Raw genomic sequence first — 23,503 nt, 5'->3', positions numbered from 1 at the left:
ATCACTCAATACCAAAAAGCTATTTAAAAAAAAAAAACAGTTAAATTAATTACTCAACTATTTTATAAAATATATAAATGAATGTGCAATGTTATGCTTTTGCTTTCGTGTTGTGTTGTTAGCTTAGCAACATGCTATCAGTAAAACTGTAAGTTGAGTCTTCAGGGATGGTTCAATAGAGTACGACGGTACAACGTGGCTAAAGGAATTGTGAGATAAAATGCGCATTTGACTTTTTTTCTAAACCACTAAATGGCACAAAAACTCACAGCAGGATTTTTCTAAACATGATCGGATTATATGCTGCAGGGAATTTTGCATTTTTTGATGCTTTTTTAATGTTACAGATTTATGTAACAAGTTAGTTAACGATTACTTGTTAATGATTTTCAATTTTGTTTAAATTAATTAAAGCATCAGTTTTTCAATAACTGCAGTAAACTATTGTTTTTAGGGTAAAAAGCACCCCTACGCTCTTCTAATGGCACAATAACTGATGTGATAAATAGCTGGAGGACTTTTTTGTTTAGTGACAGGACGTGGATAGATTCAAATGGTCAATATAATTTATTAAGTGTCACTAATTAGATAAATAGAAGATAATTACTATATTTATAATGAAACCATAATATTTAAAAATTATATTAATAATAAAATATAATTCATTGTTACTGTAAAGCCATTTTCAGTTATTATGAGATTCTTTTCTGTATTTTTTTACAGTGTATTTGTTGAATAAATATAATTAAAAATTAAATTGTTTTATTATAAACAGAATATGGTACAAACTTTGCAGAAGATACTGTTTTGAACAAGTATTAAATTAGATATTAAGCAAAACTACTTTAAGCTAAATGATTTGTGAGTACTTGGGCCTTTTGCGTCGTGCTGGTGAGCCCTGGATGCAGGATAAAAGGCTATTTCAACGCTTCATAGCCTACATTTATATGATTTTTTTTTTAAATAAAACAAATAATTTTATGATTTCCTTTCCCACGAAATGTGCTGCTCCATCAATGCACAATAAAAAAAATATACTACAGTATTTTTTTTTCTGCAATTATACACTATGGAATTAGGGGATTTGTGGAGCTTTGTGAATTATAGGTCTTTAAATTCTATGGAAATCACCATGTATTGTGTGGGGTTATGCAGGAGAGATTCTGTGTGTGCCTGGTTGTGAGGTTCATTTTCAGGATGCTGCTTTAAAGGGATTCGCACAGCAATTGGATGTGCAGTATCTGAGAAACACTGTATTTGAAATCAACCCAAAACACACACACACACCCCTCCCTTCATTGCTCCGCCCCCAAAAAGCACAAACACGCAATGCAACATTGAATGTCTCTTTATCTTAGCAGAAGCGAAGCACAATGATGCTTCGTGAAAAATAAATCGAAGATGACAAACAAATGAACATACAAGAGTATACAAGCAATAGTTTGTTGTAAGTCGCCAGCAGTACACAAGCTCCAGACATGTGATTACACTCAAAACTGTCCTGTTACTATAGCTAACATTACAACAACAGCAAATCTTGGTTCTGTAAAAAAAAAAAAAAGAAGCAAAATCAATGTTACTCGCATATGGAGTAGAAACAAAGCAAACTTCGCGGCTGTTTTCAGGCCTTCCTGCTTCGGTCTCTCTAACGCTGGAAAGCTTTTCTAATATTAACACACAATATGCTCTTGCCTGATCATAACCCTTGTTTTTCCAGTGATTTTCCACTTATCTTTTCTCTTTTGTAATGTCCCTCAGCCATCTCTCTTTCTAAAGTCTTTGATCAAATCTCCCTCTTGCTCGCTCTCTCTCCTCCCCCATCATGAGTGGACACGCCCCCTACTGCTGATTGGCTACAAGTATTGTGTGCTCGGTCCGATACACTTTCAACAGCGTTTCTCAGAAATCGTTTACTGCACCTTTAAATATAGGCAATAAAAACTAGCAAAATAAAATAAGGTTACAACATTTCTGTACTTTCACAAATAGGGTTTTCTACACTTACCACTATCCATCTGTATCAGCCAGATTCCATCTGCCATGTTCATTGGCTGACTGTGTTGCTAGTAATTTAAAGGAGAACTTGGCAACTTTAACTTAATAAAACTGTCTAGAAATCATTTGGATGGTTAAACAACCTGTTCTGGTGACATTGGTGACTTTCCCCGCTTCCCCCAGCGTTCCCAGGCGGAAAACCAACCTTGCAACTTGGGGACTACCGTCCCGGCAAGATAGAAACTGGAAGTCTCGTGAAAAGCGAGAACGAGAGAGAAACACGAACTGCTTTATGGTTGATAACAGAATACAAAATGTACATGTCAATGTTCTATGATAATGTGTATGATGTATTACCCACCTCGGTAGACATAGCTCCATACGATAAAGTTGGCTTGTTCCGATCATAAAAAATGCACATGAGCAGCGGTTGAAAGGGGGAGGAGGGTGCCGCAAGTGAGTTTTTTACGACAGTGTTGTGAAATATACGCCCCACAGCTGTAGGGGGAGCTCGTGGGGAAAACATGCGACAACAAAAGTGAAAATCAGCGAAGAAATGACAAGAGTTGCCGAGTTCTGCTTTAAATGGCATTGCCAGTTGTCACCGTCGCTTATATTCCCTCAAATCAACTCTTAGTCACTAATGTGAAAGCCCTTGAAAAAAAAAAACAGAATAGGCAATAGACAGCAATGTAGCTCACTCTAAATTGGAAAAGGGCCATAATCATCCCTCACTTCTTCGTGTTTTGTGTCTTTATTTTTCCTCTACTTTTCTCAGCGTTTTCTGCACCTGCAAATGACAAGTGTTGTCATGAAAGATGTCACTCGCTTCTAAATGCATCAAAAGGCTTACCTGCTTCTACAGCAATCCAACCACACACACAAAAAGAGAGAGTGAGATTTCATCCCGCAGCAGGAGGTTTGGATTCAACTGCACATTATCCCCCATCCTCTGGGTTTCATGCTCTTCAAAACAATTGGGGATAAAAGAGCAAAAATTGAGCTAAATCACTTTCCCCAGGGAAGAGAGAGATAAGTCATATTCTCAGTGGTGTTATCCATCATCTGCAGCTCATCATGTCTCCTGTGCTGAATCACGGCTGAGATGACTCTGGGCACATGAAACTGAGAGCTTTTCTCAAACTACAAACACACATTAACATCTCATTTATAAAGCAACAGGATTTACAAGCAATGAATGGAAAGAAACTTTAATTTGGTGTGAATTAAACGGCATTGTAGGCTATTTTGAATGTGAATAACTTTTACGTGATGACAACAATCACAGCTTCAAGCGGCAAGCTCGCGCATCGTCCCCAGACCGCCTGAAGGGGGCGTTTATAAGGACAGTGATTAAAATCAATGGAAGTCGAGCAGCTGCTTTACTGTTGGTGCTAGTAAGCGTTCTTACTCAACTGGTGTATCAGTAGTATCAGGAGGGATCGCATGAGCTTTACTACTTTACTCCTGTTGGTAACAGACTTTTTGGGCCCTATCATACACCCGGGCTGGCACAATGCAGCTCCAGGCGCGGCGCAAGTGTTTATTGCTAGTTTCAGCCCGACGCAGTTATCATTTTCACGTCCTGCATCACGCTGTTTAGCAAATAGCAAATGCATTTGTGCCCATTTTTGCACTTTTTAGTTATTTGAAGAGAGTGTTAGTAATACTGTATACGCCTATAGACGGGTCACCAACACGCGTACACTTTGTCCCGTAGATGGTCTGCTTGCACGCTTTAACGCACGAGCAGATCCGTTTGCTCTCTAGAGAAGTGTTCAGTCTTTCCGCTTGCAAATTCCGCCATGTAAATAGCGAATCCACTATGGCGCAATCGCAACTGGCTTTTAAAGGGAATGGGAGATGAGACTCTGATTGTTTTTTTTGCACGTTACGCCCATATAAATCCCATTTTATTTAGGGTTTTTCCTGGCTCAAAACGAGGCGGAGGTGGTAAAATCCTGATCATGTTTTTTAACAATAAATATTTTCATAATACATTTTTATTTTTCGTAGACCATCATATAGCCTACTGTTTTTCCCACAGTATTTTTGTTGGTGGATCTTGGTACCTCTAGGGGGGTACGGGGGCATGCTCCCCCGGAAGAAAATGTTGTACATTTTAAAGATAAATTCATTAATCTGGTTCACTTTGAGTGCCCCGAATCCGCTGTTAAAAATAAATAATCCACCTGCCCAAACCTATGATATTCCAGCCCGATCTCATCCCAAGGCGTCATATACTGACGCTTTTGACATATCGTCTACATCCAACGCACATGGCACCCTTTAGCGTCAATATGAGACGCAGATAGATATGGGCCAGAAGGCGCCTCCTAGCGGTCTAACCCTAACCCTAACCCTACCCCAGACCTAAACCCAACCATAACCGAACAAAGCTCTGTGTGTGTCTTATTGACGCTAAAGGGTACCATGTGCGTTGGATGTAGACGAAATGTCAAAAGTGTCAGTATATGACGCCCTAGGATGAGAATGCGTTGGATATTCTCTGATTTAGATATCTGCATCTGATCATCACATTACAATTATTACAATTCTCAGTGTTAAGCATGATAATATAAAATATCACACTGAAGTAGGCTGCTTTGAAAATAACATAATTTTAAATAAAAGTTCTTCTTTTGTTTTTCTCCTGCTATGTTTTCCTTGATTGGTTTTCCCTGAAGAGAATTGCATTGTTGAAAACGAAAGTAAAAGAGTGATGCGCGTTCATTGCGTTTTACAGCAATGATGAGAGATCAGTGTCTTTATTAAACTCAACACATTATAATGATGTATCTGTCATCCACCCTTGATTAATTGTAACGTTATGTTTTTATTACTTGCCCTGCCGACCCGCGGAGTATGATCCACGCAGCACTATAGGCAAACTATACGAGTTGAGAATGGACACAGGCCGGGAACCCGCAACTTAACCGTCATGGTGGAGAAAGTGTATCTGACCATGTGACTGTCTGTCCAAAAAGTGCTGTCTGCACTTGCACTGTGCGCTTTAGACCATGCACAATTTTATCGATTTTAGATCGATAAAATTGGGCCCATCATGTTGCTGCATATTCACACTAAGTTGAATTTCTAATGTCTCGGTCACTTCTGTGGCCCACAATTGCCAGTTCTCATAGAAAATTAATGATTTTAGGTCACTGCTAGTGTGCTCCTTGATGCAATTTGCACACAGAAATGGAAAAAAGCTTTTTAAAAAGGCAAGCTTCAGTCTAATTGACTACTTATCTGGAGGTGTTCTGAGTTTTTTGTAATTTCAGATATTTTACTGAGAGGTTTCTAGCATTTCACAAGATTTAAAGTGAGTAGAATTTGAAGCGTTTACATTGGCTCAAGAATTTACTGTTAGTCAATGCCAATGAAAGTGATGAAATTAAGACATAAATATACACTTTGGTTTTACATTATTACATTATTATTAGTAGTGATAAAAAATAATGCTTCCATGATGTCCTTCACCTATTGCTTCGAAAATTATGGTATGCAAATTTATATGTATGGATGTATGTATGTATAGAAGTATGTATGAATCTATGTATGTATGGATGGATGGAATGGATGCATGTATGGATGGATGAAATAATTGATTGTTTGATTGATTGATTGATTGATTGATTGATTGATTGATTGATTGATTGATTGATTGATTGATTGATTGATTGATTGATTGATTGATTTAATCAACATTCTGCCACAAATGCTGTTGCCAGAGTCCCTTCTGAACCCAAAACATTGCTTTAATGAATTTATCTTGAATTGATAAGATAAACGACAATCATACATTGTGCAATTGACACTGAAATACTTAGACATTCAGACAGATGCTCCCAGGCACAGCAGAACAAGTTCTCAAATCAATAATGTTATGTCGAGATCTATGAAAAATCCTACAATGGGACAATTGAATGCGCAATTCATTTGTCAATGTTTTTTGTATAAATGGTTTTTATAGACTCAGAGGCTTCTGTTCCAATTCTTCCGAAAAGAAAAGCTGTCTGCAAAACAGTGTGTCACAGTGGTCAGAGACTGAGTAGAAAAATCAAAGTAGGAACATTAGAGAAGCCTCCCTGAAGTGCTTGCTTAACACATTATGACAGAAGTAAGCTATTAAGCCAATCCGTATCTTATAGCAGTACATTTCTGCCTTAATGTACCTTTTAGTGCAGCACATAAACACATAAAGCACGGCTATTTATGGGAGGAAAATGGCTGTGGGTTTACAATGATGGCCTTTCGCATCATCCTGATTAGCCCTGATGGCTTCCTTAAGAGAGCCATTGAAGCCTGTTGATTCTCTTGCTCAGCACAACTATAAGTGCATGAGTGGTGATAACTTACACAGCATGTGCGCTCGCTGATAAGCAACTGAACAATTATTCCATTCCTTAGGCTCTTCAGACTGGCACCAACACAACTAAACACATGTATAGACACAACCACATCAACACACACAGGGATCTTTACTATGGGAACTCATAAATCACATTTATCTTTCTACATTTTTGTATTACATGGAACCTTGCAGCTTTGTCAGATGTTGTGCCCGATTCTACCCCCCCATTCAAATCCAACTCTGATTACAAAGACATTTCATTGGCTGACAGAACATGGGTACTTTATTCTGTATCTGACTAGAAACCTTACAATATTGATTAAGAGAGTTCAAAAACTTTAAAAAATCCCCTAACACTGCCAAAGATTTAGCCACATGCAAACAAGCCCAATTATTAAATATTGTATACTGTCTTCTTTTAGTAAGAGGAATGCGGTTCAAAATCTTTTAGCAGAGTCCAGCAAATCTGCAGACGATACAAACAAACCCAATTTAATGACGAGAATGGGTTTAGAGAAAAAAGCCAGTGAAGGGGATCCAAACAACAGATAAATGAGAAGATCTTTGCCACAGATGTGAAAAACTACAAACTGTGAAATTGGTGGGTTTTGTTTTTTTTTGTTGTAAAATTAAATGTATGTGCCCTGCACGTTATCTTCAAATAACTTCTATAACCAAGTTGAACAGAGTCAGATGAGCTGCATATGTATGAGATACATAGTTTACGCAAGTACATACAAATATACGTATATATACAGCGCACCTGAAGTGTCTCAGCTGAAGGAAATAATCCATTATTACATTTTCTTATCGGGCCGATAATGATAACATAAAAAAAATTACATATATCGGTCGATACCAATATGGTGGTCGTCTGGCCGATATATATCGTGCATCCCTATAAACTAAATGAACAGCTATTTTAAATTGTAATAATATTTCACTATAGTACTATTTTGATCAAATAAATGCAGCCTTGGAACATAAGAGACTTCTTTCAAAAAAGATAAAACAGTCTTACCAACCTTAACTTTTGAACGGCGGTGTACAAAAGGAAAGGTCAAGGACAAGTTCTCTTTGTACATTAATATTAATAAGAGTTGTTCTGGAAAGAAGTGCTTTATTTTAATAATACTGCGGCTTGTTGACTAGATTGAGGGCACGTGAGTCGGGGAAAATCAGTGGCCTACTTTAGCTTTGTGATTATTCAGGCTGTGCGCTACAGAAATAACCATCAAAGCCCTTTTCAGATTTTTTTGATTATGGAGGCAAGCAAAATTGTTTCCTGAGTAATCAAGCCCATCAATTTGAAGATGGTCCTCTGTAAAAAAAAGAAAAGAAAAAAAATACAAGTAAACAGGCAAAATCACAGAGAGGGAAAGAAATAACAAGGTGTACCTGATTATACTGATCCACGAGGGACGTGTAAACCATTTCACATGCTTTTTTCTTAAAGAAGGATGACAAACGACAGATAGGATCAAATTATTTAACAAGGACGACCAGAAACACATCCAAACTTGGCCAAACAAACACCCCCTTAAAAAATACAAAAGCAGTTCATTATATTCAGCTGTGAATAGTAGAGTGGCTCGGATACTGATATTCTCTGAAGTATTTTGGTATATGTGTTAAGTTAAATAATTATTGCTTAATAGTGACTTTCAGAGTGGATTGGCAATGGAACACCTTGGGATATGCTATTCAACAAAGCGCCGCTGAAATAAAACCGATTTACACAGGAAGTCATGTATGTGAGTGAGGCTTAAAGGCACAGAGCGGCTATAAGTGCCAATCAATCAATATATGAGAGATTCAGTAACAAGTGATTCATTATGTTGCTGATCTCTATAGACAATGAGTTTTAGAGATTTTGATAGGAATTTAAATATTGTAACTAGCATAATTAAACATGACTAGTAATTCAATATACAGTGTATTGTCATGGGAAGATTCTGCAGCGAAACACTGCAGTTTTTCTGTAGTTTATTGAGCAAATGCCTCACGATATTAAAAAAGATAAAAAAGTGCAAAACCGCACGTATTATGCGACACTAAACATGACTTTGTTATATTGCACGTTAAATTCAGCAAGCCATGTAATATCGATACAAAAAAAGGGTCAAGAAAACACACCCAGTTCATTCACACCCAGCGCTCTGTTCATATGCTGCACAATTTGGAAAAAGCAGTAGGTCATATTCTATATGCATACACAAATTTCACATAATATGCACAACATATTACAGTACGTAGTGAATACTGCAGAAATAGTAAGAGTAGTATGATGGTGGGCCATTCTGAACATAACATTAAGACCACAAAAGGACTAATTCTGCCCTCTATTGGATAATAAGAGAAGGCATCTGAATGCATCAGCTCAAAATCAAAATCTTTAGATTAGAAAGATAACACCTCATGAAGAGGAACCAAAAACACTGTTTTTCCAACTTGTAAAATCTGCGAAAAGAGCCTTTACATTCGAAATTGTGTAAATGTTGTATGTAATGATGTGTGACGTACAGTGTGCATCAAAGTACTGTATATGTCCTAGCTGGAAATAAAATGTGTCCTAACAGAAAGTGTCACAGAGCCCAGTGAGTAATCAAAGTGTGAGTGTGTGACGGCCGTAGGGAGTCTGTATCAGCTGTCAGGAGATGATGATGATGATAAATGGGGCCTATGGTTTTGTGTGCTATTGTAGTTGGCCTGTCTGACAGTGGCCTGTCGGGACAAGTTGCCGGTGGAATAGGAAAGTGGAAAGTTTGACATAAGGTTTGGAAGTGAACTTAAGAGTCCGCCCATGCAGAAATCTTAAAAGGTGCTTTTGTACAAAGATAAGGAGCTTCGATAATAGGAAACTTTTGTAACTGACATTATACATAGAACATGTCCTGGCAAGTTACCGTTGGTAAGAGTGTAACAAATGATAACAGATGATCTTATGATGTTAAACACTTGGACTAGATGAATCCCCGATTAACTCTTTTCCTGCCATTGACAGAATTTTCCAACAATTCATGTTTTCTCTTGCGCTATTACACATCTTCTGAAAGAGTACAGAATCTGGGTCCAAAAACAAGCTGAGGGTACGTTTACACGACAACGACATGCTTAAAACGAGTTTTCCGCATACAGAGGACACCTTTGTCAAAACGTTCCCCATTCACACGGATCCATGAAAATGGCTAAAAACGCTGTATTCTGCTGCCAGGCCACTAGATGACGATGAAACACTGTAGATTGAACAAGTAATACGCATGTGCATGACGTCATCGTTTTCAGATATTTGTGTTTTTGTCGTTTACACGGAGACAGTTTTAAGAAACTTGCACTTTGAAAACCATTTCCAAAAGTTTGCGTTTTCAGGCACTCATAATTTTTTTTACGTTTTTAGTTGAAAACGGTGTCATGTAAACAGCCCCTAAGAAGAAGCAGAAACCAGCGATAGTCGTTGAGCCTAAGGCCCTGTTTACACGAGAAAACGTGAGAATATTTTATCAAATGTGCCTTTCGTTTAGAAACGCATTTAAAATGCTTAAAGGGGCTTAAAAACGCAAAAAAGTGAAACCACCCTCCAGAGTGGAAATCTTAAAAACCCTCCACATTCCCGTCTAAAGGGTAAAAACGCAAAAGTCTGCTAGACAGTGAAGGCACTGATCTGCTCACGGTGGCTATCGTCGCGTAAGCGTTTACGTCACAGGCATGCGCCAGTACAGGAAAATAACAAAACATTATTAAACTAAAATATAGTATTAATTTCATTGACGGAAAGAAACAAATCTGTCATTTTTGAGCGACACGCGAAGAGCACCGAGGGTTAAAGCAGCAGCTTTACCGTTTTTATTTTATAAAGCACACACTATAAATATGATAAAGAAGCAGAAACATAGTTGCAGTAAAGTAAGATATTTTAATAAGTTGAAGAAACAATAATGATTTGTGAGACACACACACACACTTACTCTCTCTCTCTCTCACACACATACACACACACTCGATTTGCGCATCGCAGTCATGTGTGTATTACACAGAGGTAACGTTATTACATTGCTTCCTGATATCACATGCGCAAACACAAATAACCTATATTTATACTATTATAAGCTATTGTAATTATTACATTACCCCACCGCTCCATGCCGGGTTATCCTTGCTCCTTCTCAATTATCTGTTAATATTCTATTCACAAAATACAACCAATAGTACGGCAATAATAAAATGTACTTGTGAAAAGTAATCCCGGGCCCTATTTGTGATGGTCCGCCGATTAGAACAGGAAAATGCTCACAATGCTCTGGCATCTTAACTCCTGCAACGCAACGAAACTAGGAGTACGACCGGTTTAAGATGGCGGCCGTATTTCTCAGTGCCCAGCGGCCAATAGGGCATCTAGTCTCTATGTAATATCTATGTGAAAAACAGTGTCAGCGTCTCTTTCACTTTCAGTGCTTCACATTGCCACCTAGCCGCCTGGAGTGCATACTACATCGAATTTCACACACTTTTGCGTCACCATATGCACGCAGATTTGCTCCCCATAACGCTCGTTTAAACGCAGAATAAAAAGTGATAATGGAACGCCACTTTTGCGTTTTCTCTTCAGATCGTTTCTGTGTAAACAGCCTAATTAAAATTAAGCAGTTTAATTAAATTGGCAACAATAGACAGGATGTTGAATTTAAATTTGAATTGGGATGACAAGCAGAATTTACTGAATTGCAATCTACAGGAATTCAAAATTAAACAAGTTTTGAAAGAAACCTTAAATAATTATAGCCTGTCATTATTAATGCAATTAATAATGCAAGCCTGCTTCAAGTTGTTTGCCTCTGGTCTGCAGGGTAAATTAATGTAATAAAGTGTTGTTCCACAATGATAAGAAAAGGTTAAATTCAATAAAAAACAACGATATAACACATGTCCTTTAGTTCAAACACATACACATCTAAAATCTTGTTTGCTTAAATTTTGGAATTAAATAGAGATTCCATTCTCAACTGAGTTCTGAATGTGGCACAACACTATTGAACCCAACTTTGAACTCCTTCAAGGAAATGAGTAGAGTAAGATCTGTGTGAGGGGAATTCTCTAATGCTCATCCGTTAAATAATCCGCCCAGTCGGAAACAAATGAGGATAAATTCATTTAAAAGAATAGTAAACCAGCATGCTATCAAAATCAAATCAAGGCAGCTTTAAACTGACCTTTAATTGAAACATGCCGCTATGTAAATGTTAAGGAATCCTGTTGATGTTGCAAATAGTTGTTATGTGTTAATCTCCTTCAACAAGTAATTACCAGTAATTGCCCTTATTGAGACAGCAAAGACATGCAAGCTTAAATAAATCCATGGGAAATGTTCACATAATTAGATTCCCAGCATTTACATGTACATGTCTGTGATTGTGGAAATTAGCATCACAAGAGATTTGTCATGGCAATTTAGCACTTAACAAAGAGTAAAACACTTTAACAGAATTAACTCAAATACTGACCTCGGAAATTTGAGGCTGGATTAAGTGAAACTAAAGGAATGTTCTTCAGACAGTAGTTTACACTCATCCCTTAATTTGTAAAAATAAACAAATATGACATTTAGAATAATGAACTTACAATGGAAGTCTTGGGCAAGACATTCTACTGGTTAAATAACAAAAAGTTATTTTGTAGATTAATATAATAATTTGAAGCATAAACGGTGTATATTATATGTATAATTAATCTTTTTAAGATCGAAATGTGAGATATAAAAATAATGTATTAATGTTTCGTGTTAGAGAAAGATCTTCACTTTTCAATGCCATTGGGGCTTTACACAAACCACAAAACACAAGTCCTTCATTCATGAGGAAGAAGCAAGCTGTATGTCTGCAGCACCAGCTGGTTAATTTGATGTAGACTTTGTGCTATGCGATTAGAAAGTGATTCGAGAGATAACCTCACATACATTAAAAAGAGTCAGACACGGCCAGTAAACTGATCACTGCACTGTAAAACAGCCATCATAAACATACATTTCAGAAGCTTTGTGAACAATAAGTGATTCATTAAGGGGGGGTCACACATAGTGAGTCAGGAGATGTTCTTTTGCCAGCAGCAAAAATGACAGTACAACATGTTTTCTGGAGTCTGGATGAAAGAAGTCTGGATAGAGCTCTGTGATTCATTTGTTCAGTCTTGAAATAATATTGACTTTAGCTACAAATATTATGGAACAAATCTCTCTCACAAATTAAACTTATATTTTAAATAGCAAAATCTCCAAACATTACACAATATGCTTGGAGTTTGAAAGTATTCCTTCATGCAAATATTGATCCTTACAAGAGCACAGCAAACAGCCACTCAGCAATATTAAAAGGATTTGTTCACCCCAAAAAATAAAAGGTCTGTCGTAACTTACTTAAATTATTAAATTTGATGTAAATGATGCAGACACGTCATCTTTGAATCTGAAAATGGGGGGTTAGATGCAAGCTTCAGGGATTTTTAAATATTTATTTATTTAGCTTTTGTGTGTTTCGTTATGACAGACATGGTCACTATTAAAAGTTGTTTCATGAAAAAGAGCTTTGAGAAAAATCTAAAATTTCTATTTCTAAATGTTCCTATAACAAAATGTCTTGGAATGGCCGGTTTTGACTTTTATGTTTTTGGGTGAACTTTTCCTCGAGTCTTTTTTTACAATACGGGATTATCACGCTTCCGGGTTTCATGGGCGGGATTTTTCAACTTTGTGCATGTCCACTTCCGGCACAGTTCAACAATGGCTGAAACGAAGGCTAGATGTCACTGCTCTGTTTCACTTTGTAAATCGAACAAACAACGTCAACCCTACTTAAGTTTTCATGGATTAACGACTGAACTGAGTCTTGTTCATAAAAACTCTGAGGATTGTTCATTCTAGCAAAAGGGATACTCGTATGCTGACGTTAGATACTGTAGCTGACACTGACAGAGGGTAACGTTCTTCCTATCAGAATACAAATGAAATGGGTGAATTGACTCAGCCTCATTTAAAGGTGAATAATCTTACTTTAGTTAGGTTTAACATCTCTCTCTTTTCATACAGATTACATAAACAGAAGAATATTTGATTTAGTTTTGAATTAGATCTTTTAAAAGTACACACTGAAATTATTATAAAGATATATAGCTCATGCCTGGGTGAAGAGTATTCGCTGAGTTTTGTTTAAGTTTAGAGACGTGCTCCCAAAAAAAAGTTCACGGAGACGGAGAGGCAGAAAGCACACGCTGTTTATTTTCTTTATTTTACAAAAGCACTTTTTTTTTTCGCTTGTAAGTAGACACATATAAAGTAGACATTTAACAGTTTATTTTTTCATATTTCTTAAGTCTGTATGACCATAAATGACGGAGTATTTTAAGTCTATTTTGCTGCTATGTGAAAAAAATCTAGCAAAACGCACCAGCGCCAGCGCGTTTGCCAACCCCAGAGGGTATAAACACCTTATGACCATACAAACATCTGTGCTGACGCCAAACTGACGTTAACATAAGCCTGAGTAATTCACCGGAAGTGGCAGTGCACAAAGATCACTGAATGCGGAAGTAATACATATCAGCGTGATAATGGCCTATTTGTTTTTTTTTACAATTATGCAGTCATAGTTTATAACTTTATAAAAGAACTCACCCACACTGATGTAGTTGCCAGCCAGAAAGAAGTTCCAGTGCAATAGTGTGCTGCTGCGGGAAGAATCCGTGTCATTGGTGAAACCTAAAGATCTCATGGACAAACTGGGAGAATCCGTACTGATGCTCTGACTGCCAGAGAACAGGGAGGTGTTCAGAGATACTGTATCCATATTGCTTAGTTTCTTTAATTCAAAGGGAATCCAAAACCATTAAACAACCCCAGGAACAGTCATGTATGATGTAGGTTCTACAAATTCCTGAAAAAAGCTTGTCTGTTGTTTCCCAATGGTGCTCTTCTCCTCCTGGTTTCCAGTGCAGATGTTCAGGCAGAGCCAGCTGTTGGGACGTCTGGGTTTGGGAGTGATTAGGGTTGGAGGTGTGGTACAAACATCTGAAGGATCTCCACAGCCAGTAATTGACCTTCAGACAGGACGAGGTCAGTTTACTGATGGCCTGGAACAAAACCACACCTGCAGCTGGGTGCACACCTGTTAACAAAGGGCAAATACAAGGCTTTACAAACTACACAAATGTTGTATAAACATGTACTTCTTATACAATGAAAAATGAAGGATTTACTTAAGGATTTATAAAATTATAATTTGATAAAAAAAATATTTCCAAAAGAAACAAGTAACACATAGAATTAAACATTACATTTTGAAGTAAAACACCTGAAATAGCATTTTCTTTGTAAAGCGTAGTCTAATAATTTCTATTTAATTTTTTTACTGTGTAGGCTACAGTGATGCGCGGGTCAATGTATAAACAACCCGCACCCGACCGACGTTTTCAATAACCCGCCCGCAACTCGGGCCGCAAAAAAAAAAGAAAGAAAATATTGTACCCGACCCGCGTTTTTTTAAAGTAGCTATAGTAAATGCTCATCGCGTCATTGGGCCGTAGACGGAGGAACTAGGGGTGCGCATTTTTCAGAATGCTGTATGATATAGCCTAGTGTTTTGTAATAAAGGCTTGATTTATTCATTTATTTCGTTTCATTTTCTTAACAATTAAGATGCTGCATGTGTTTATCCAGTCTAATCGAAGTGCGCGTCTCTCCCCCGACTTTCCCAACAAAAACCCCGCCCCCTCTCAGCAAATAGCTACATAAAACTGACATTACTGAGCTATATGCGTTTAAAAGTAGCCTATTAAAATGGCACAATGGCATTGCTCAGTTCAGTGTGTTGGGAAATCGGGCATTTTGTCCCGCGTCAGCTTTTATTCAAAAGTTAATAACGCGCTCAACATTCAAAAGGTAAATAAGGATTTCCCACTGTCATCTCTGACTGAGCTTGTGCGTCATCCTCGCGCAGTTATTCAGCCAATAAAGTGTAGACCTATGTATTTCATAGAACATTGTGTCTAGTACTATATAAATTACAAAGGTTTAATTGGCTTCTTTATTTCAAACTAACCGACCGACCGCGACCCGAATATCATTAAAAATATTTTTGGATGACTCGTAACCGCAGGTAACCGCGGGTGACCGCAGGCAGCCGCTCATTTTGGATCAACCCGCGCATCACTGGTAGGCTACTTCCAAAGACACTATCTAATAATATCATAAACAGGGAATGTGATTTTGAATAACATTAACAAATACAACACTATCACCATACAAATACCAATTTCAATTAAACAAATTCAATATGTGGTTTTGTACTTAATTAAACAAACATGACATGCATTAATGATTTAAACCAATACATTTTTCAATTAATTACTCTGTTTTGACCAATCGTCTTTGAGCTCATTAATAGGGGCTTTTGCACCAGGTAGTTCTAGGAACTAGCCACCAAGATGGTGAGAACTAATAGTTCCCATAGGAACGTTTTCCTGGTTGCATTCGCACTGCCAGTAGGAACTCTGAAGTGAGGTAAGCCGGGCTTGTTGTTGTGACTTTTATTTTGACACCATATAGCTTGACGTTTCGTAGAGGGCGAGAAGCCCATTTATTGTAAAATGCCATTACTTATTGTAGCTTTAAAGCAGAGCTATGCATTTTCGGGAATTTCTTCGCTGTATTCTCGCTTTTTGCTCACAGGTTTCTCTATAGAGCTCCCCCTACAGTTTCGGAATAGATATTTATGACAACACTGTCAAACTCGTTGGCGATTCTCAGATACCAGAGGCTAATAGATCAGCGACATCAAAGCAGACGGGACATTCTTTAAAACGTCTTCTTCATTCGGGTTCGAACCGCATGAGGGAGCAATGACAGAATTTTAGCAGATCTTTTTTTGCCGTAAAGCAATTCGTTACATCGCGAGACCTGATATCACGCGATACTTCCTGACGCGGAGGCCGGCGACCCACCGGCCCAAAGTTTCAAGTGTGGTTTTTCACAGGCACCAGGGTGAAGCGAGACGGCCACCATTCAACCCGAAAAAAGTCATATAACCATTCCAATGACTCCGAAGCTGTTCAGTTAAGGTAAATTAAGCTAAAAAAAAACTGCATAGTTCACCTTTAAGCTTAGAGCCTCAACAGCAATGTAATAGAATTCATTCTCAACCTTAAATATAAAGAATTTGTATGCCTGTGATGGACTGGCCATCCGTTCAGGATGTTCCCCACTTGCGGCCCGAGATGCTTCAATAGACTCCAGCATCTCTGTGACCCTGTGTAGAGGATAAAGCAGTTTGGAAAATGGGTGGATTTTCAAGTGAAAGTGACATGATGTGAAGGCAAAGTATGGTAACCCATACTTGAAATGTGTCCTCTGCATTTAGCCTATTCAAGTTAGTGCACACACATTAGGAGCAGTGAGTAGTGAACACACAATACACAGAACGCATCCCATGCACACACACACCCGGAGCAGTTGGCAGCAATTTTTGTTAGGTGCCTTGCTTGCTTGTCAACCTTGTAACCAGTCTGACTCTCTAACCACTAGGCCACGACTTCCCCAATGTTATTCTTAACAATGTGAGTTTTAAAATACCTTATAAAAATCAGTGTGCATGCTGGTACCATGGTACAATGGTTATATTAGATGGATATTAGACCTTTAGTACTGACTTATACAAAAGAACTGACTTAAAGACTTTAGATAGGCATGCACTCATATTACTATGAATGGGAGAAAGTACAATGTGCAATATGGCAGAATAAGTCCCGCCTTCTGCATAAAATAGCCAATCACCAATTGGTAAAGTCATTGTGCCACTGCAGCTGCCCTTAGAAGCTTCGCTGTTACAGAAACAGTCAGTGTTCAGGTCCAGCCTGAAAAATTCAGTTTTTTTTTTTTGTCATGATTTGAGCATTTAGAAACAAATTTTATGAGACAGTTGTTGACAGATTTTATTGACAGATTGCATTTGTAACGTGAGAAATGCCGGTACGCAAGAAAAAGTAAGGGTATACGCTGACATTTAGAAGTGCCAGATTTGTGGTGCGTACCAGCCTTCAAGCACTTGACCATGTCCTAAAGAACATGTTATTAACATTGTTGACCCCCACCACCCCGCCGAAACGATGTATTGAAATGTTTAAAAAACAAAGCATTATATTGGTACCTCATCCAAGTACTACAATGATACCAAACCACAGAAACACATACACATTAGGAATGAATGGAAACGTTCATATTACTGTAGGGATGAAAAACAAATGATGTAATCACTCAAGTCTTATCTTTCATTTTTGCGTGGCTTCCAGTGAAGTCTATACTTTACACTCTATAACAACAATTGAACACTCCCTTTGTAATCATTGCTGATCTCTTACAGGACCTCTTTCTGAACTCCACTCTCCACTCTGTCAGGAGTGGAAATTTAATAATAATAAAAATTTGTTACATTTATACAGTGCTTTTGTCTGCACTCAAAGCTCTCTACGTGGAGGTGGGGGGGGGGTTGACGTCCTCAGCCACCACCAATGTGCAGCATCAACCTGGAGCTGTGCTAGACACATGTCAACTGCCTGATAACCTGAACAATGGCTTGAATGTTCACTTGGAGTGCTTGTTGTGTTTGACGTGACATGTTGATACCCGAGGATGCAGGACTGGACGTGTCAGCAAAGTAACACCTGGCCTCAGGTAACAGATAAGATGATGAGAGGGGTTAAAAAAAACAATCCCCTCCCTCTAAAACACCCCAGTCTCAGCTAAAACAAATTCCTCAGTAGACAAAACAATGGATGTCCTTCACTTGATGCCTGCATATAATATACATTATAAAGATATTCTTAAACTTTTTTTTGAGGGACGTGACAAATTATTGTTCGCGATAATCAACAGCATTTGAAGCATTATAAGATTTACTGCATGCATTTATTACTGCAAACAACCAGCTATAAAACTCTATAATACTTATATTCATGACTACACCTTAAGAGTATAATGCATTATTACTGTGACACATCAACAATTAATTGTAATTGTTATATTATATTACAATGCACTATATTCTTTCACAAGAACATACAACATATTAAAATGTCCATTATAGGGCATTATGAATGCACTGTCATGCATTACACATATCTTTAAACTGCACTATATAAATAGACTTAAAGGATTAGTTCACTTTTAAAGTGAAAATTCTGTCATCATATACTCACCCTTAAGTTGTTTCAAACCTGTATGAATTTCTTTCCTCTGCTGAACACAAAGGAAGATATTTAGAAGAATGTCAGTAACCAGACAGTTTTTGCTTCCCATTGACTTCCATAGTAGGAAAAAAATATACTATGGAAGTCAATGGGAACCAAAAACTGTCTGGTTACTGACATTCTTCTAAATATCTTCCTTTGTGTTCAGCAGAGGAAAGAAATTCATACAGGTTTGAAACAACTTAAGGGTGAGTATATGATGACAGAATTTTCATTTTAAAAGTGAGCTAATCCTTTAAGTAATCTCTAATAACTTAAGCTGGACAATATATTTAGCCTATTCTTCGAGCTATTAAGCCAAAACAATCTCTGTTACTTTTAATTCCTATTATCACTGTAAAGCTGCTTTGAAACAATCTATATTGTTAAAGCGCTATATAAATGAAGGTGACTTGACTATTGTGATATAGTATGGGCGATTCTCATTCACCTGTGCCAAATTATATGTTGTAAATAATTATTGGGTACGTTGCTTCAAAACAAGTAAGTCAAGACACGTTGTACTTGTGGTATTCTTTGTGTAAATTTGATTAGGCTAATTTCTTTTCTAATTTTTTTTTCTTTTTTTTAAAAAATGGGACATTATGTACAGTATATGGCAATTAAGTGCATTCTCGCCCTCACATTATGTGTAATGTAACATAATATCAATAATTTCGATTAAAATAATATAATAATGTTTTTTTATTTTTGTTGTACTAACTGTATATTATTAATTGAAATAGCATTTGTTGTACTAAGTGTAATTTATGCTGAATCAAATGCTAAACGGTTATATTACAGTAAAGTAGAGCATTGCATTAATAAGAATCTAATGAGAATCACCTCCTGGACACATTACAGTAAAATGATCATTTTGGGGGAAATATGTGTAAATATCCCAAAATGAATATCACAATAAATGCTTCAAATGAAATACTTGTTGAAATGCAACCTGTTCGTGAGGTTCACTCGTCTATTCAATATTAATGTGACATCAAAGGTATCTGAAGATTAATGACTGAAATAGGCCAGAGATTGGAATGAATCAGAAGCACTGTTTACAGACTCTCGCGTTCACTCCAGGTTCAAAGCAGAGGCAGAGACAATTGATCCCTTAGTTTTATAGGAAGTAAGGAAGATGTATTGCCTCACAAAACATCTATTGGGACGCTGGCACCTCTTTAAATCTGCTACTGAAAGACACACAAAAGCCATTGTGTGTTCAACCTGAGCCCAACACTGACAGGAAACAAAGTGTGTATATGCAAATGTTTGTCCTTAATTTCCTTCCCTTCAACATAATATAAGTAAAACAAAAAGAGTGTCATTACTCATTATCAATCAAACGTGCAGATCATTTGCTTTCAGATAAGTGAAGCCATTTCTGTGAAGCAATAACAAAGACACATGGTTGATCTTAACATCCCCCGAGAACAAGCCTGCACTCAACACAATGCACTCAGTCCTCAACGTAACATGAGATCTGGCCAATCTGGATGAACCAAACACACACCATCACAGCACAAACAACATTCCAGTATCTGAAAGTCAAACGTCTGTATAACTCTACTGGTTTACAGTTGTTTTTCTTTCTTTTCCTGTTGTCCATATGGAAAAATAGATCAGAGATGGTGCACGGCAAATAGCAGATGTGTGTTGGCAAGCTAATGGCGTACCAGCTGGCAGGCCGGCGACCGTCGATCGCTCAGAGTTTCTCCCCGCTACACAGAGAGAATGACACAATAGACCTTTTATTTCAGTTTCAACCGACCAGTTCGCATTGCAACTCACAAGACGCCCCACATCGCAGTGTTTGGGTTGAGATTTCCAAAGGAAACAGGGAGCATAACTGTGTCACCCACACTGACAAACAAAATCTACTTTAAATGGAAGTAAAGTGACTCAGATGAATCATAATCATTGCATATAAACATCTGAAATGACATAGATAGAAGGGTGTTCCCTGCCTAAATACACTGGTTAGGTTTTAATTTATGGCTGCCTGATTCATGTTTAGCCTGAAGCACAGGCCAAGTGTAACAGACACAGATTAAATCAGGTTTCTCCAATGAGAATGCAGAAAAAACTGTTTATATAGAGGAATCGCAGAGACTTGTGATAATATTACTTTAAAAATAACACATTTTTCCAACAAATTCTCTACAGTGTGAAAAAAAATTGCATTTTTATTACAGTACAGTGAATTTTTTATATATTTTTTTTAAATTTGTAATAAATAAACGTTGAAAATTATGGTAACACTAATTTACAGTGTCCTTTTTACATATGTTACATGTACAGTAATAACAGTAAATTATGCATAATTACATGCAACTAACCCTCAACTAAATCCCAATCCTACCCTAAACCTGTAGTAAGTACATGTAGTTGCTTAATATTAATCAGTACATGTATATATATATATATTACACTGTAACAATGACACCTTAAAATAAAGTGTAACCAAAATTATAGTATTACAGTAATGAGAGTAATGAGAATAAACATTGATAATATTATAAAAATTAGCAAAAAAACACAAAACTTAAACATTTATTATGTGAATGAGGATTTGTCAGGAGAAATGTGCTAAAATGTCATGAAAATGATGATACAGTGCAAAAAAAAAAGACACAAACTATTTCTTTATAGAAAATATAATTTCACTTTACAGAAAAATGTAACCTGGACATGTTTTTTGTGAGATTAACTCGCACAATGTCACATCACAATCACAGAAAACACACCAAAAGACCCCTCAAAAGTGTATCGTGTCTTTCTTTCTTTTCATTCTTTTACCTGAGCACCCAAATGAGACGTGTTGAGTTTCAAAATACAAAACTCTCAGAGAAAAAAAAAAAAGCCCAAGTGAAACTAAGCAACAAACTTTCCAATCTTTCCTCCACAGTTCTACATCCATGCAGACATGCGCCACAAAACCTTTTCTGAGTAAACTCGCCCGAGTAAAGTCTCCAACTAAATGTTGAAAAGAATAAGTAAACTGTGAAAGTATTGCAAAGTCTCACGTTACCTTTGTGAAAGTGGGTCTTGTAGGAACAGAAGCAGGTAGTTCACACAGATGATGTGCTAGTGAGTAAAACACTTCTCCAGGCACTTGTTTAACAGCTCTGATCTTCTTCTGTACAAAGAATAAGCCTTTTTTTATTGCAGGCAAAAAAGCTTCAGGCGCACAGCCCCATACTGCAGGTAAAGGAAGTTGTCATTTGAAAGCTCTTTGTACACAGTGGGTGTTCCCTTATGGAGCAACAGTTTTCCCTGCGTCGAAATCGGACAAGTAAAGGCAGAGGAGCCTTTGCACAGGTGGGCGGGATATGGGGTGGAGTGCAGACAACTACAGTGTACGGGAAATACACATTTTGTCTGCAAGTTTTAAAGGAAGATTATTCTCATATCAACATCTTTTACTTTGTTGTTTAAATCATCTTGAATTGAGTTTGAATCATGGTAACACTCTGTTTTGATGGTCCCCTTTAGACATTCTGTTAACTATAAGTAACGTTGCACCTACATGTCAACTAACTGTCATTAGAGTATTAGTATTGTCAGCTTAATATCTGCGAACACTTTATTTTGATGCTCCCCAACAGACATAACCCTGACTATAAGTAACTTTGCAATTGCATGTCAATTTATTCAACTAACTTTCACCTTAACAGTCTACTAATACTCTAATGCTCTAATGACTGGTAGTTGACATATAGGTGCAACGTTACTATAGTCAACAGAATGTCTAAAGGGGGGGATATTGTAACAGAGTTTATATTTTTGCATTATATTTCAGTCCTTTACGTTTCGGTTTTTGAACTCTCTCTTTATATCGTATGGCATTAGAGCAATACATACAGCAGAACGGTGTTGCAACTTTTAAAATCCCATCATTTTGTGTGTAGCGACGTGTTTCAGATAGGCCAGGTAAATGGGTTAAAGGTAAATCAGTAACTTTCTAAACACATTTAATTATGTTATGCAACCATGGTAGTATGAATTGAATGACTAATCTTGCTCTATGGGACTCTTTAATAGAAGCAACCAAGTGTGCAGTGCTCAACAAAGCAATTACTTGATATTGTCTGTCTTGAAATGTTCACACTAACACATTCAGCAAGGTGCTGTCTGCTGTGCATTCATAAATCTGCAGAAAAAGAGATCAAAGTCCTTTGAAGTAACTTCCCATAACACCATTTCATATTTTATTGGTCCACTATGTAATGAAAATGTTACCAAATGAGCAAAGTGTGATATTTTACTAGACCTTGTAAGAACTCGAGTAGTGGTGCAAAGCAGCATGTCTACTTCTTATGCCACCTATAGGCTATTGTCATAGGCTGAGAAAATTCTGAAAGCCCCTAACAAAAATAAATCAGCTTTCAGTATTTTCTCACCCATATTTTCAAAATATATATAAAAAAATTGTGATTCTGTGTGTAAGTGTATAATATTTTTCCCACAAAGAACATTATGTTGCAGTGTTGTCAACCTTGTTCAGAAAGAAATTAATGTTTGTTTAAACTATATGATTCAACAATCCCTGTAAAAGAAGTACACTTTAGTACTTTTAAAAATAACACTCATTATGGAAATAATATACTTAAAAGAAGTGCGAACTAAATGTAATGTTTTTGATCACATAATGGCATGTTAATTGCAATTAAATGAAAATGCATCATGGTTTAAATTTACATTAAATGCAATACGCTGACCTTAAGTGCATTTTGAACACTTAAGCAGGACATAAATACATATATAATACATATTTATATTTAATTTCATAATTACTTTTATCGTCTTTGAAATATGGTTAAAGTGTACTGCCAAATGTACTGACAAGCATATGGTAAACTTAAATATACTTGTATCATGTAT

At 37.0% G+C, this 23,503-nt stretch overlaps 1 protein-coding gene across 1 annotated transcript in view; it reads right to left on the bottom strand.

Annotated features, from left to right (window-relative positions):
• plch2a (phospholipase C, eta 2a) overlaps positions 1–23,503 on the bottom strand; it is a 173,097-nt gene that overhangs the window by 128,490 nt on the left and 21,104 nt on the right. The window contains exon 4 of the mRNA XM_079637356.1: positions 14,013–14,502. Within this exon, the coding sequence (XP_079493482.1) occupies positions 14,013–14,184 (172 nt within the window). The 5' untranslated portion in view covers positions 14,185–14,502. The remainder of the gene's footprint in view (positions 1–14,012; positions 14,503–23,503) is intronic.

This window comes from Phoxinus phoxinus (assembly GCF_949152265.1).
Source record: "Phoxinus phoxinus genome assembly, chromosome: 15".
Taxonomy (NCBI): domain Eukaryota; kingdom Metazoa; phylum Chordata; class Actinopteri; order Cypriniformes; family Leuciscidae; genus Phoxinus; species Phoxinus phoxinus.
Note: the sequence above shows the minus strand (reverse complement) of the source record. Positions and strands in the feature narration are given on the sequence as shown.